At 38.1% G+C, this 15205-nt stretch overlaps 1 protein-coding gene across 2 annotated transcripts; it reads right to left on the bottom strand.

Annotated features, from left to right (window-relative positions):
* Window positions 1-827: 827 nt before the first annotated feature.
* Window positions 828-14234, bottom strand: LOC128176398 (titin-like). Of its 2 annotated transcripts, none has more exons than XM_052842700.1 (17): window positions 14173-14234; window positions 12351-13816; window positions 11242-12060; window positions 10695-10959; window positions 8857-10464; window positions 8246-8532; window positions 7704-7750; window positions 7014-7167; window positions 6398-6561; window positions 5311-5465; window positions 4495-4575; window positions 4254-4365; window positions 3827-3904; window positions 3206-3333; window positions 2879-2995; window positions 1665-1775; window positions 828-1447 (listed from the first exon to the last, which is right to left on the bottom strand). In XM_052842700.1, exons 2-17 carry the CDS (start codon window positions 13789-13791, stop codon window positions 1357-1359), a joined length of 5658 nt encoding a protein of 1885 aa, XP_052698660.1. In that variant the 5' UTR covers window positions 13792-13816; window positions 14173-14234; the 3' UTR covers window positions 828-1356. The 2 variants fall into 2 exon arrangements, with proteins under 2 accessions (XP_052698660.1, XP_052698667.1); XM_052842707.1 differs by having other exon boundaries at window positions 12351-13809; window positions 14173-14196.
* Between the last annotated feature and the right edge of the window lie 971 nt (window positions 14235-15205).

Here is a 15205-nt window from a genome sequence, read left to right as displayed (position 1 = left end):
AAAGAGATCAGTGTAATTGCTGGACTATGAATTGTGTGTACTATGAAAAGGCTATAATAATGGCAATGAATTAATTATGGCAATATATTTGAAAGAGATCAGTGAAATTGCTGGACTATGAATTGTGTGTACTATGAAAAGGCTATCGCAAACATGGCAAAAAACATTCCTTACATAAAGTAAATATAAATTGTCAAAATGTATAAGGAAATTCAAGTTGAAAACAATGCATGTACATGCTTCTACAAAACATTATAACTACCAGTATGTAGTTTTGTTCATTTTCATACAAATAATAGCTGCAATTTCTTTCTCTAAACATATGATGGAACTTGTCTATGTGAAAATTACCATGTGTAAAGAACTACTTTTAAAGTAAGTCTTAATTAGTATTCATATTTGAGGCAAAGTCTTCCATCAAGATTTTCCCCAATCTTTAAGGTGCCTCACTACACCTTGAAATATTCTCTCAAATCAGCAGAAAATTACACGATTATGATAGATGGCATGATGGATAAGAAGTATATGTGTCAAATAGACGAAAAAATGTGCAATTTTAGATAAAAAATGATATTTTCAAAAATTTCATTCAGTAAACATGAACAAAAGCCGCAGGTAGATTCGAACTCATGACCTGCGGTTCACACACTGTGCTATCACGATATACATCTGAATCAATTGATACAGTTTAACAAAACATTTAAATTGCCATCTTGTGACGTAGTGTCTTAAAAAGTCTAAGTCTCGGTGTAGTGAAGTACCTTAAACTGGACTTTGGGGAAGTTTTCCAGTCAATATGAGTATTAGATAAAAAAATAACACAGAAAATCTTTCAACATTTATTAAACTAGGAAATGATTCATCAATCTGGTAAGTTATCACAGCTTTGAATTTACAATACATCAAGGTTTCAGCAAAACATTTTAATACAAACACATTATAATACGTGTACAATGTACAACATGGCAGTCGGGGTGTCTAAAAGACATTTGCTTTGTTAACAAATCATAAAATAATAGGGACTCTTTTATCACTCTTCTATCACAGATAAGGAAAACACTGGAGTTGCGAAGGTCACACAGAGGTCATCTGTAAAAAGGTCAAGGTCACAATGTCAATAAATAGAGGATTTTCGTATTGGTTCTGCTTACACTTATTTCTTTTTATTTACTCTCCTTTTCCGTAAAAGACGACTAGAATTTCTAACACCTGATACTTGTATCTCTGTTTACAAAATGATCAGTCAAGAGTCTACTTCTCCCAGCCTTCTGCATTTCGTTGCTTCAAGTGAGTGACCAGCCAGGCTCTCCTTGTATGAGAATGGCCTTCCTATTACATCTCTGTGTTAGGATGGCCTCACATTTCCACCTTGACATGAGGGTTGGCATCTCGTATGTTTGCCAGGGACCTAATGCTGGTACAGCCGTACAAATGGAGTAATTTTAGGCTGAAATTGACAAGCATTCTTTGAATAAGAATATATATTCAGTTATTGTAATGAGAGGTTATAGAGATAATGAAAATGGTGGCATAATGCAACTGACTCTAATTCTGGTGACTGATTCTAGTCACACTAAAAGAGAAAGACACACACACTGTCTGATACAGAAGTCTTAGCGTAACTCACAGAGCACTGAAATAGTTAGAACATTTGATCCACTCACCGTCTACAGTGTTTGACGAGTTTAATGACGGCATGCTCCGTGACGTCAGACAGGAAGTTTAATTTGACAGAGTCCAGCCTCTGACTGCAGAAATTGGCCATCATTAACACACTGAAAGAAAACAATCATAAAAGCATGTAAATTTTTAGTTTTTGACTTGCTACTTCTTATTACTAACATTATTTTGCTTTTAAAAAAAACAAAACTGTGGAACGGATATCTTGCACCCTACCGTTTATGTGTACATCCTGCAAGTGATACAGATCTATATGTACATCCTATAGAACTGATACATGTTTCTAAGATCTTACCTTCTATGTGTACATCCTGTGGAACTGATATCTTACACCTTACCTTCTATGTGTACATCCTGTGGAACTGATATCTAGCACCTTACCTTCTATGTGTACATCCTGTGGAACTGATATCTAACATCTTACCTTCTATGTGTACATCCTGTGGAACTGATATCTTACATTTTACCTTCTATGTGAACATCCTGTGGAACTGATATCTAACACCTTACCTTCTATGTGTACATCCTGTGGAACTGATATCTTACATTTTACCTTCTATGTGAACATCCTGTGGAACTGATATCTTACATTTTACCTCCTATGTGTACATCCTGTGGAACTGATATCTTACATTTTACCTTCTATGTGTACATCCTGTGGAACTGATATCTAACATTTTACCTTCTATGTGTATTTCCTGTGGAACTGATATCTAACATCTTACCTTCTATGTGTACATCCTGTGGAACTGATATCTAACACCTTACCTTCTATGTGTACATCCTGTGGAACTGATATCTAACACCTAACCTTCTATGTGTACATCCTGTGGAACTGATATCTAACATCTTACCTTCTATGTGTACATCCTGTGGAACTGATATCTTACATTTTACCTTCTATGTGTACATCCTGTGGAACTGATATCTAACATTTTACCTTCTATGTGTACATCCTGTGGAACTGATATCTAACACCTTACCTTCTATGTGTACAATCTGTGGAACTGATATCTTACATTTTACCTCCTATGTGTACATCCTGTGGAACTGATATCTAACATCTTACCTTCTATGTGTACATCCTGTGGAACTGATATCTAGCACCTTACCTTCTATGTGTACATCCTGTGGAACTGATATCTTACATTTTACCTTCTATGTGTACATCCTGTGGAACTGATATCTAACACCTTACCTTCTATGTGTACATCCTGTGGAACTGATATCTATGCTCCTGAGATTGCTGCAGTTATTTGCAAGGGCACGAACCCCACCATCTGTCATGTTCCGACACCCACACACATCTAAGTTTCTGTAGAAATCATAATTCAAAGAAATTACATTTAAATTACTTTTAATTCAGAAGTACGCGTATTTGATTTTTTCTTCATTTGCATTATTATCAAAATCTGGTTAACTTTTAAAACACCAAAACTTCAAAGGGAAATGGAAATTAAACCCTCCTCGCTCTTTATCCATACATTATTTTGCTTTTGGTCTATACAAACTTGAGATAACTGACCTGATGTCCTTGAGATAGGTAGCTATTTCGAGCAGCGAGATGTCTGTGATATTGGGACAGTTGGCTAGAGTCAGGGTCTGGAGTCGGTTACAGTACTTCACTACATATCTGATGCAGTTGTCTTTGATCTGCAAGAGAAACCAACCAGAATTGGAACACAGGGCTTTAACTTTACATAGGTTTACAGCTAAACAGAAAATAACCCCTACAAGGAATCTGCTGTTCAGCTCTTTTCCAAAATGACATAGCTAAGTGAAATTGGTATGATGTTACAGCAATTTTTTAATTTAAACCATTTAATTACCAATATCTACCGAATAAAACTTTGACAAAATGTATCAATTACTCTGCAAAAGCACAGGTTATCATCAAAGGGTTATACTGTAAACAAAATATTTGACGTGTACGCTATTTGGCTGAAATTAGTTTTCGAACAAGTTGGCGAGGATTTGAACTAGCGTATTCCTGAATGTGACTATTCTTATATATATATATACGCATGGCACTTAGCTATGAACTTGATGAAGCGGAAATCACATTCCGCCAAAAGCGCTAAATAGAATACACAGCCAAATGTAGTACGCTAACAGTAATACATCACGTTGACCTCCAGTAACTGACCTGTTTACAGCCCCGTAAATCCAGCGTCTCCACCTTACTCAGGCTCGGGGACAACTGTGAAATCAGGGAGTCCGTCAACTACAAACAAAGACGTACCACTCATAGAAACTCATTCTACTCACAATCTGTAAGTCTTACTTTTGCTAAATTGGAAATTTTGTAACGCTTTTAAAGATAAGTTTGATTTTACTATCAAAAACATTTTCTCTTTATTTATTCTATAACATGACCATGCCAGCTCTACTGGTTGTTGCCAGTTGAGATTAAGTAATTAAAGAAATATAACTGGAGCATCAGATTGAAAAAAAGAGAAGAGACTTAAACAGGGAAAAAATATTAAAATCCTAAGGTTCTGTGTCCTGATTACAAGATCTAAACTAGTGTGTAAAAGAAGTCAATACTAGCTTATTCCAGTTAACTCTCTCACCTTGTAACACTGGCCGAGATTCAACGTCTTCAGGTTTATACAGTTCGCTGATAAATAGCTGACTGCTTTTGCTTTGATATTGAAACACCCAAACATTTCCAGAACACGAAGCCTACAAACAACAGAAAAATGTCTGAGTGAAAAAACAACAATCTTGACACCTATTTAAAACCAATATGACAAAGATCTGACAGCAAACTGCCAATAATCAGACAGCTGACAAAATGTCGGTAGTTCTCACCATTTGCCGTGCTTCTTGATGACAGTGATCAGGCCCTCGTTCGTGATCATCTGACAACCATTGATACACAGACTCTCCAACCTACAACAGCAAACTGATCTCGTGTATCACAGAAAAAATAACCAGCACTGAGCCGCTCAGTGAATAAGCTCTGTGTTCTTACAATTAAAAAATCCCATCATCTGATACCCATGGTCATTCTTGCTTATTTTACTAGAAAGACCATGAGTTTCTGATGATGATGATGATGATGATGAAGTCCTTGTTTATTCTAAACTATAAAAATTATAAAAACATTTTATTTATTTAAAATACTGCGGTTTAATTAATATTCAAGGGTATCAATTTTTGTCGATAAAGAGAAAATCACAGTTTCAAGGATATGTAAATTCGTGGCCAATGACCCTATCAATACAAAATGTTAATAGAAATCGCACTTCAATGAACATTAAATTTCGTGGATCAACTTAACAACGAAATCCACGAAAATTGGTATTCAACGAATATTGATGAAACCACAGTATATAGAATCTCTTTTTTTGATACACAAGTACAGTACTTTATTTTGTGAATTAGACGTTTTGTGTAAATTTTTTGTCGCAAAAATATAGAATCGCAAGCATGGATTATTTTGTTATAACTTCATATAGATCACACTTGTCAGAAAAATAAAAGCATGATTTTAAAACCTGTAATGGGTGCTTTTTTGTGATTTTACGCAGATACAGGTATTAATTCCATGGTTTACTGTATATACTTTTATTCCTCAATTATTTATATTGAAATTTGAGTTTAATTCCTTTTCAATGTCTTCACCTGTTAGCTGAGTTGGCGATGGCTCCGATGCCGCTGTCTGAGACATTGCACCAGCTGGCATCTATGTGGGTCAGCTCCTTACAATGTGAGGCCGCATGGAGGAGAATACAGTCCCCTGTGAGGGCCCCTCGGCTACACCCAAAAAAGTTCAACTCCTACAAATTAGCATTTACATGTTAATTTATATAAAATTACCTTAAGCAGGAGAAAGAATATATGTACCACACAACTGAAAAATCTTCATTAATTCAATGTCTTAAATTTTTTTTTTTTTATTCAATGGACCAAAGATAAACACTCTTAGGGGCAGGCTCCAGGATTATGAAACTGTCTTAAATTTATGTTAGAATTTCGTCTTAAATCTAAGATTTAACTTAATTAAGATTGCTTACTTAAGTAAATCAAAAAAAGATCAAAGAAAAACCTTAGCTAAGATTTGTCTCAGCTTAAACGTCATAGTAACTCACGCAATGTCTTCGATTTACCCGAAAAATGAATGTGAGATTTGAAAATCCGCAAGTTGTGATTCTTGCGATTTTATGCAGATATTAATTCCTAGGTTTTAATTAGAAATTTACAGTAACCATGAGAACCACCAAGAAATTTTGAATATGATTTTTCTTGCCAATGTTTAGACTATTTAAACTTCCTGAAAGAAAACCTCTGTATAAAGACAGTGTTCAAATAAGATAAAATTTTAAAGCTAGATTTAGTAAGATTTTATATGTACAAAATATAGCCTATGGCTAGTTACAGTTTCTAGCAAGAACAATCATATTCCAAATTTCTAGGTGGTTCTGATGGTTACTGTAAATTCCTAATTAAAAGTTGGGAATTAATGACTGCATAAAATCTTGAGAATCACATCTCGTGGTCTTTAAAATCTCGCTTTTATTTTTTTAATGCATGTATTGTAAACTATAAAAAATAATGATAAAAATTCAGCGTTCGCGATTTAATATTCTCGCTATTCGATGAAAAACAGTTAGGTCGCTGATTTAAGTACTCCCATAAAAAAATAAGGAATCTACAGTAACTTGTTGGCCACCGTGCCTTATTACATGCCACAATCAGCCCTTCTCCATACCTTGAGGGAGTTTGCGCAGGCCCTGAAGAGGTTGCGGAGTCCCTTGGCGGTGATGTAGTCGCCATGACACTGGATCAGGGCCAGACTGACCGGGTGGTGTTTCCCCACTCGCTCCAAAGACTCGTCCGTCAGGCTGTGGTTCTTCTTTATTGTGATGTATCGCCCTGAAATATCAAACCAAAAGTTTCTTTATTGTGATGTATCACCCTAAAATATCAAAACAAAAGTTTCTTCATTCATGTATGTCAGCATGATGAACTGAATTGAATTGAATTTTTGTGATGTACTGCCCTGTAATATCAAATCAATGGCCAGCAAAGAATAATAATAATAATACAGTGTAATCATATATCATCTCTGTGGAGACAGATTTACATGAATTATCCAAAATTTACAGTTAACAGGGAAGTAGATTTTTCATAGATGGACATTATTCTTTAATTTACATGTAAAATTCATTTATTAATAGCATGCCAATATCTCTACTTTAACTAAACTTACTGATAATGGCTATAGCTAGGTAACCATAATTTTCTGTGATATAACATAAATAACTATAAAATAATAATGTTTGGAAACCATGAACACTAAATAGGCTGAGACAATGATTGCTTACAGAGAGTGTTGTCCATACAGACTCGGTAGAAGTGGTGACATGTCCGCGCACAGCTGACCAGGTCAGAGTGAGGGAGGTATGACAAAATGTTCAGCAGCAACTCGTCAGGAAGACACAGCCACACCGAGAAATTACCGTCACGAATACGAGGGGTCTGAAAAGGAAACAAGGAAAAATTATCATCAAGAAAATGATCAGTCTATAAGAGTACTACATGTACTGCAATATATTAAAGATAATAAATAGGGATAAAAAAATAAACATATTGAGCATGCCAAAATTTTGTTCATTCATATAACAGATTTCTTATCACTTCTTAGTACTTGTTGAATGATAACTTATTAAATTTTAGGGGCAAATACAAAAATGTCGGAAAGTTGATAGAATCAATACTACATCGTATTACATACATTTAATAGTAACTGTGTAAATACACTTACCATCTCATGGTATTTGTTGTAGGCGTGTAACACACTGTAAATACACTTACCATCTCATGATATTTGTTGTAGGCGTGTAACACACTGTAAATACACTTACCATCTCATGGTATTTGTTGTAGGCGTGTAACACACTGTAAATACACTTACCATCTCATGGTATTTGTTGTAGGCGTGTAACACACTGTAAATACACTTACCATCTCATGGTATTTGTTGTAGGCATGTAACACACTGTAAATACACTTACCATCTCATGGTATTTGTTGTAGGCGTGTAACACACTCGCTGGATCAGCTGCAAAAAGTGTTATAGCATTTAGCTAAACAAAAATATTCATACAAAATATAAAAATAATACATATATTTTATCATCAAGTACAGTTCTTTGTAGTATAAATAAGGCTAGCTAATTTTTATATAAGTCTTTGATTGGACATGTCTGGGTTTTCTTAGTCTTTGAGTTTTGGTCTGATTGGATATTTCTGAATATTAGACATGGCTGAAGCTTCCTAGGGGTGTGGTCTTTTCTAAGGCAATGATTGGACATGTCCAAGCTTTCTGAGTCTGTGATCTTTCATAAGTCTTTAATTATACTATTAGAGTTTTTATGTCTGTGATTATACATGTACATGTCTGATTTTTAGGTCTCTGATTACTGTATACATGTATGAGTCAATTGGACATGTCTGAGTATACACCTGCTACATGTATTAGTTAATTGGACATGTCTGAGTTTTCTAGGTCTGTGATTATACATGGGTGAGTTAATTGGACATGTCTGAGTACACACCTGCTGGAGGAGCCGTGTCCTTTGTGTCTAGGAGCCTGTGGTTGACCAGCCCTGGGAGGTCTGAGGACGGGCTGTCCTGGCTGGCCTTGGGGGGTGGGGGGTAGGTCACATCCAGGACCTTGATCCCAGGGATACCCCGCCCCTCCTCTGAGGACCCACTCTGTGTTCTGTCCTCCTCCTCGGTCCGTCCCCCTGACAGGGGCCTCTCCTCCTCTCCCTCAGAGCCCACCTCAACTGGGACCTCCATGACCGGGATCTCCTGGGGGACAGGCCTACCACTGCCACTCCTGTAGAAGCCGGTCAATATCAGTTAAAACTCAAAATTAATTATACTTGTGTAGACCAATAATGCATTTCCATTAATCAAGACGACTGATCATATTTTTTCCAATTGCTATAGAAAATAAAAACATGTACTTTCTTGGATTGAACAAAAAATTGTATTACCTGTAATCTTAGCTATTGACCTTAACAATTGTACTGATGAATTTCTTCATTTAATAAAACAATGTGTTCATTATTATTTTAAAATACATTCTGAGAGAGCAACGATTCATTGTAATACTGATGTTAAGTTGGTCTCTTTACAGATTTGTCATAAATAAGCTGACCTGACTTTAGGGTCGGCACTCTGGGGTCTGGATTTTACTGCGGGCTTCTTCTGGACGCCTCCACTCCTCGGCCGACTACTGACCAGGTTCTCCACACTACCAGAGTTCCTCCCCCTCCCCCCTCTTCTGGAAGGCCCAGCACTACCTGGTCTCTGGGGAGGGAGACTTGTCTTCTTGCTGAGCTCTCGAGGGTGGTAGGACGACCAAGCAATACTGGACCTCTGCCACTTTCTCTCGTATCCAGGGGCCTCAATAGATTCCCTCACCACACTTTTCACAGACTTTCCTCCTGTTTTGGGCCTGGCATTCTTGGACTTGGATTTTGTTGGAAGCGATGACCTCATGTCTCCCATCACCTGCTCCAGGAATGGCCGGACATCCTCCGGTTCTTCCGGTTCTGGAGTGACCTCTTTTTCCACCTCCACAGGTTTAGGTATGAAGAAGTCCTGCCAGTCTTCGCTGTCTGTGGAAATGTCTAAAGAAACTCTGGGTTTTTCCTCATCACTGCTGTTATAGAGATTCAAACTAGGAACTATTTTCTCTTGACTTCTACTTGTATCTCTTTGTTGCTTGCTTTCTTTTACACTAAATACTTCTACATCTATAGGTGCAGATCGCTTGTGCTTTAAGGGCTTTTCCTTGGGCTTTTTACGTTCATGCAGCCAGACTTCTTCATTATCAATGAATTTAGAGATCTCAATTTCATACTGGTGACTGTCTACTCTAGGTTGATTCTGTGAAGCCTGGTTATTGTCTTCTTCATTGTGCTGCATTTCTACCTCAGCAAATCCATTCAGAGACTCTTTGCCCTTGGTGAAGAAGTTCTCCTCCTCGTCATCTTCATCTTCCTCGTTCTGCATCAGCTCAGCCTGTTTCTTCCTGTAGTAGGAGCTGATGAAGCCCTTGATGACCGGGTCAGTCACATGTTCAAAGATCTCCTCGATCTCCCTCCCTGCCTGGGCGTTCTCGATCTCCTCGCTGGAGGGATGACCACTGTCCCTGCTCTCCTTCACCGCCCTGACTCGGTCCTTCTGACTGGACTGAGTGCTGGAGCTATCACTGGGAACCGGTGGGGATTTATTAGGTGGAGATTTACCCGGTGGAGCTTTATTTTGTGGAAATTTACTAGGCGATCTGTCTTTCTTTGACACTCTGGGTGGCTTTGGTTTCTTTATTATAGTGACTTCTATGCCAGCCAGTGACTCTCCACAATCTCCACACCAGCTCATGTACACCTTGTTCACTTCTCCACACTCCTCACACACCAACACTGTTTTTCCTTCCTCCTTTGGAACCCCTTCTTGACTTTTCCCTGCCTCTCTGAGGAACGACAGATCTAGTCCAAGTTTGTTCATTCTTTCGGTGATTCCCTCGGCCTTGACACTTGTTACCTTGCTGACCTGGGTGTTGACCTCTGTGTTGACCTCGGAGTCCTGTTCCTGTGGAGAATTTTCCAGAATTTCCTCCATCTCCTCTTCCTCTGGGTCTCGGTCCTGCCTGTCTCTGTAGTAAAGTTTCTCCAGGGAACTAAAGTACCTGTCAATGGACGACTTAGCAAACTTTCTCTGTTTCTCCAACAAGGCGTCCTCATCTGCCTCTTGTTGTCTTCTGAAAATTCAAGTTTGCAAAGCTTGTTCGAGGAAATAGTTACATTACTGAATTTACACTTATTCAGTCAAAACAATCAAAATAAACCCATCAGATCAGAGATGAGAAAAACATTCAATTAATTGTTTCACTAAAGATTGACTTTATCTGAAATATCTTTTTAATTGCCAGAAGAATTTAGGTATGATTGTACAAGCAGTTTTGATAACTAGTGTGAAAAAGAGACTAACCGCTGTTCATGGAACTGTCGGATTTCATCCACATGACGCTGGGAAGCGTTCTTGCTCTGCTGTTTTTGGCTTACAGATTTCCCCTCCGGTTTTTGACCCTCAGTTTTTTTGGGACCCCTCTCCTTCTCTGACCCCCTCTCACTTTTCGGTGCCTCCTCTGGTGGAACAGTTTTTCGTGGGGAAGATTTCCTGTGGATAATTTTTTCTGAGGAATCTTTCTTTTGGAGAGGAGGGTGAGGTATCATCATTTCCAGCATCTCTTTATCTAAAATGTTATTATATGGAGACATATATATCTACTAGATATTTGTGTCACAAATGTTAATACAAAACTATCACTTCTTCTGAAAAGAAATAAATGTTAACATCATTCTTAAAGTAAAATAGTACATGTACTGTTAATTTTTTGTGCACAACATCTAAAACATCAACAAATATTCATGTCTATATGTTATCTCCTAAAGAGTCAAATAATATCTTATTGCATTGTATTTTAAAAGCCTTCCACTAATTCTTATCAGTCTAATATGATGATCTGTTAGTATACCATCATTTTTTCTGTCCTGTGTGGCGTCCTTGTTCTGTGTGTCCACCTGTGGGGGGGTCTGTCCCGACTGTACGGGGTAGGGCACAGGGTAAGGTACAGGAAAACCTTGGGCCGCAAGGAAGTTAAAGTATGACCCCAAGTCCACATTGACCGGAGGTGGAGGGTAGGGTATCCCAGCATGCCTCTGTGGTGGATAAGGTGGATAGACCCCTCCCTCTCCCTCAGGTCGCATGTTAGCAGGTGCTTGAGGTGGTGAAATCATAGCTCCTTCTCGTCCATGATAACCTAAGTCTGGTCTCCGTTGGAAATGTTTGCCCGCATCCCCGGAACTGTGGACATTAGGAACGTCGGGCGGTCTGGGGACCTGGAAAGGCATGAATCGTCCGTCTGGAGACTGTGACAAGGGTGCCGTCGCGTAGTAGCTCTCAGACATACGTGACACAGCGGGAGAGAAATGGTGCCCTTCTAATGGATGAGAAATATGTGGGGACATGTATCTCATGTCAGGGGACTTGGGTATGCCGTTTGCCGCAAAACCCTCGTAGTAGGGCTGTGGAGGGGGTTCTGAGGGCCAGGGTTTGTACATGCTGGGGTCCATTACTTCGGGTCGGATGTCTACAGGCCTGCTCTCAGGGTAGGGTCGGGGTGTTACTCCTGAATACATATGTCTGTAGGCCTCGGACTGCTGGCTCCTGGCCGTGTACATCAGATCATCTGGTGGGGGGTAGGGCATCCGGACTGGGTGCTGCTGTACATGGGGAGGGAATGGTGGCATGGGGTAGGGGGCGCTTCCTGTCATCATTGTACTTACTCTTGGAGCTGATCAATAAAAGACAAAAAAAAGACATTAAAAAGGAAAGAAACATCTCTAAATAACACAGTATATATACACTGTTTGCTTGTTTTTATGCAAATATTTGCATTTTGTTTCCAGAATAGTAACACATATTCTTTGCAATTTTTTAATTGATGACAATAAAACCAAAATTAAACAATTCTTTGAAATTAAATATGTTGCAGTTGAGAAGAATCCACATTTCACAAAAATAGCACTCCACAGATAAATCTAGTTATAAGATACATGTATATGAATCATTTGTATGATATACCTGGATTTGGCTGTCCTTGACTAAACTCCCTTGAGAACTGGGCAGGATTACCCATGTAACTCCTACTGACTGGGGGACTCTGACCCAGATAGGCCTGGTGATAAATCTCATCAGACGAGAAGACAACATTCCTATGGAGGGATTCATATCCATGGCGATAAGATGGCGGTAGACTAAGGTTTTCTGCTTCTTCTTCATTATCCTGGCTGTAAATATTCGATGGTACAAACTTTGGTCTATTCAGTTTGGGTTTCTCTTTGTCCATATTCTTTTCTGCATTGGCTTCCTTACTAATGCTGAGTTTTAACCCAGGCTCTGAGTTCAGACCTGTAGGCTTCTCTGGGATTTTTGGCTTTAACCCATGCTCTGAATTCAGACCTTTAGGTTTCTCTGGAAGTTTTGGCTTTGTCTGTTTTTGCTGTTTCTCCTCATGGGAAGAACTCCGGTCACTGTTTAGATGATCGATGTCCTTTGCGGACTTCTCTATGAATTCTTTGTACTTTTCTTCTCCTAAAGCCTGTCTTATATCACCATGGATAAAGCTGTCAATGGATGTGGAAGAATTACCAGCCTGAGTACTCTCTGGTCTGTGCGTAGAGAGACCAAGTTCATCCACATTCCCAAGAGATTTCTGGAACAGATGACGCGCGTCTGGTTCGTCCGTGGACTCTCTCACTTCATGACCACTCCCATATTTCCCGTGTTTTACTGACTTACTGAAGAAGTCTTCATACTCCACAGCAATTGGTGAAACGAAATCCTTTTTGGATGAGACATAGTCGATTTTGGGTGAGACCTGAGCAGTAGGTGGGGTGGAGTTCTTGTGCAGGGTGGAGTCTCCGTGGAGAAGATACCTGGGTGAGTGTTCCACGTACCTGGCTTTAGACGACCCCTGACCCGCATTCTTCTGGTTCTCACTGTCCGCTATCTCCTGTTTGGCCAGACTGATCAATCTCTCCACAGCACTATTATATCCCTCCTCATCCCCACACTGAGCCTTGGTTCTCAGCTCCTCCCTCAACAATGAAAAGCTGTCCATCTTCTCTCGCTCAGCACCCTCTCCTGAGAAACTGCCTTCTAGTTTCGTTGGTCCTGTCTCTATCAACCATCTCTCTTTACCATACCTTGAGTCAGGCTTATCCTTTACATCCTTTAAACATGAATCTGAAGAGGGAGTTGGCTTATCCTTAATGTTACTTTGAAAACTTGGATCTGATGAGGGATTTTTTGAGGGTATACTTCCTTCATCCTCATTCAGGATCTGCTGGTTTTCTCTGTAAGCTCCTCTGACATTGTTGGACAGCCAGTTCTTGTCTGTAGCAGTTTCTAGCGGTGACTTTTCTCTCTCTATGGATGTACTCTGGGCTACACTGCCATTGGTCAACTCAAAGTAGGCCAGTCGTCTTCTCCTGATTTCCTCAGGTGAAGGGTCATCATCCATTGTTGTTCCCACTTACTGCTACGTACTGAAACACAAATTAATTAGTCTCATAAGTAAGTATAAGTAAGTGAATGTATTTCTTCAAAATTTTGGGCCCAATACGCAAAGATATAATAAGGAACAAAATATATTTACACTTTTGACACGTAAATTAAAGTTATACCTTAAAACTACCCATTTAGACAGAATACATTTAATCACCGAGGCAATTCGGTATGGAATGTTTTCTCCTAATATTAAAATTTTCGTACACTTTTCAACGGCATAGTTAATAAGATATTTTACAGTCTATAAGTACGCTTTAAACACAACACTTTTTTATATTTAAACATTTAAAAAAAACATCTGCAAAGTTTTCTGCAATATATGTAGTTTATTTACCTGTGGACGATTTATTCTTGACTGGTTCCCGAATTGTAACGCTATGAATAGAGGTATTGAACCGTCGGGGTAACCAGTCAACATCCGCCATGTTGTAACTAGTAAACAAGAATTGCATTCTTTTACTTTTTGGTAGACCAATGTCATAAATTTAAAATCATAATTTTCTTTCTTTAAAAGTATATATGTTGTTTTTAAAGAAAATGGGGCGGGGGGGGGGGGGGCACGCGTTACCTTTGACATTTTTTTTACAAAACAAAATAAGAATACATTTATTTACATTTTAAAATTTTTCTCATTTTATAATTTTAAATAAATATTTTTATCGCATAATTAGATCACTATACAATTCAATTTCAATTCAATTTCAGTCTGAAATTCAATTCAATTGAAATTGTATTCATGATTCAGCGCGCCTATATTTGTATCGATGGATAAAAAAAAAATATTTTTTTTTATAGCATATTAATTAAAAGTGTAGTCCCATGACTCAAAATGTAGTACAGGCAAATTTCAGTTTATACATGTGCATAGTACGAAACTGTACAAAATTATTTGAAATACCATGATTGATACTTTGAAGTGTTCCCATGAATTATAATATATGCGAATTATATTTTCCCTCAGCCTTTACGATATTTTCAATCGCAAGGTTTGTCATTTCCTCAATTTTAAAATAATACTTTTTCTCCCTTAGATGTCAATTAAGTACTATTGCATCTTTTGATTCAATTCAATATTCCAACTGTTACATGTAATTCTTTCACGAAACCAGAACCACACTACGGTTTTCATTTTAAAAAAAAGTAATTATCTTCAAAAATTAAACAGTTACATGTAATTACCTAATTTTTAAACTAACAACACTAACTTTTAAGTAACAAGCATGCGTGATTTGTGAGTTATTTTTTTTTTTTGGTATGTATAACACTGCAACACTTCAAATATCGAGGCATAGTTCAAAATTAATTTTTAAATTAATATTTTTTCCTCATTGGTATACATGCTAAAGCTGTTGTCCTGGCCGTCTGTC

This window comes from Crassostrea angulata, chromosome 1, assembly GCF_025612915.1.
Source record: "Crassostrea angulata isolate pt1a10 chromosome 1, ASM2561291v2, whole genome shotgun sequence".
Lineage (NCBI taxonomy): Eukaryota > Metazoa > Mollusca > Bivalvia > Ostreida > Ostreidae > Magallana > Magallana angulata.
The sequence above is the reverse complement of the archived record's forward strand: the minus strand, read 5'-3'. Positions and strand labels throughout refer to the sequence as shown.

Coding starts and splice junctions, on each gene's coding strand:
- LOC128176398 (XM_052842700.1), bottom strand. CDS start 13,791: ATGGATGATGACCCTTCACCTGAGGAAATCAGGAGAAGACGACTGGCC. Junction 10,465..10,694: donor CGACAGTTCCATGAACAGCG/GTTAGTCTCTTT, acceptor TTGAATTTTCAG/AAGACAACAAGAGGCAGATG. Junction 4,576..5,310: donor ATCGCCAACTCAGCTAACAG/GTGAAGACATTG, acceptor TTGCTGTTGTAG/GTTGGAGAGTCTGTGTATCA.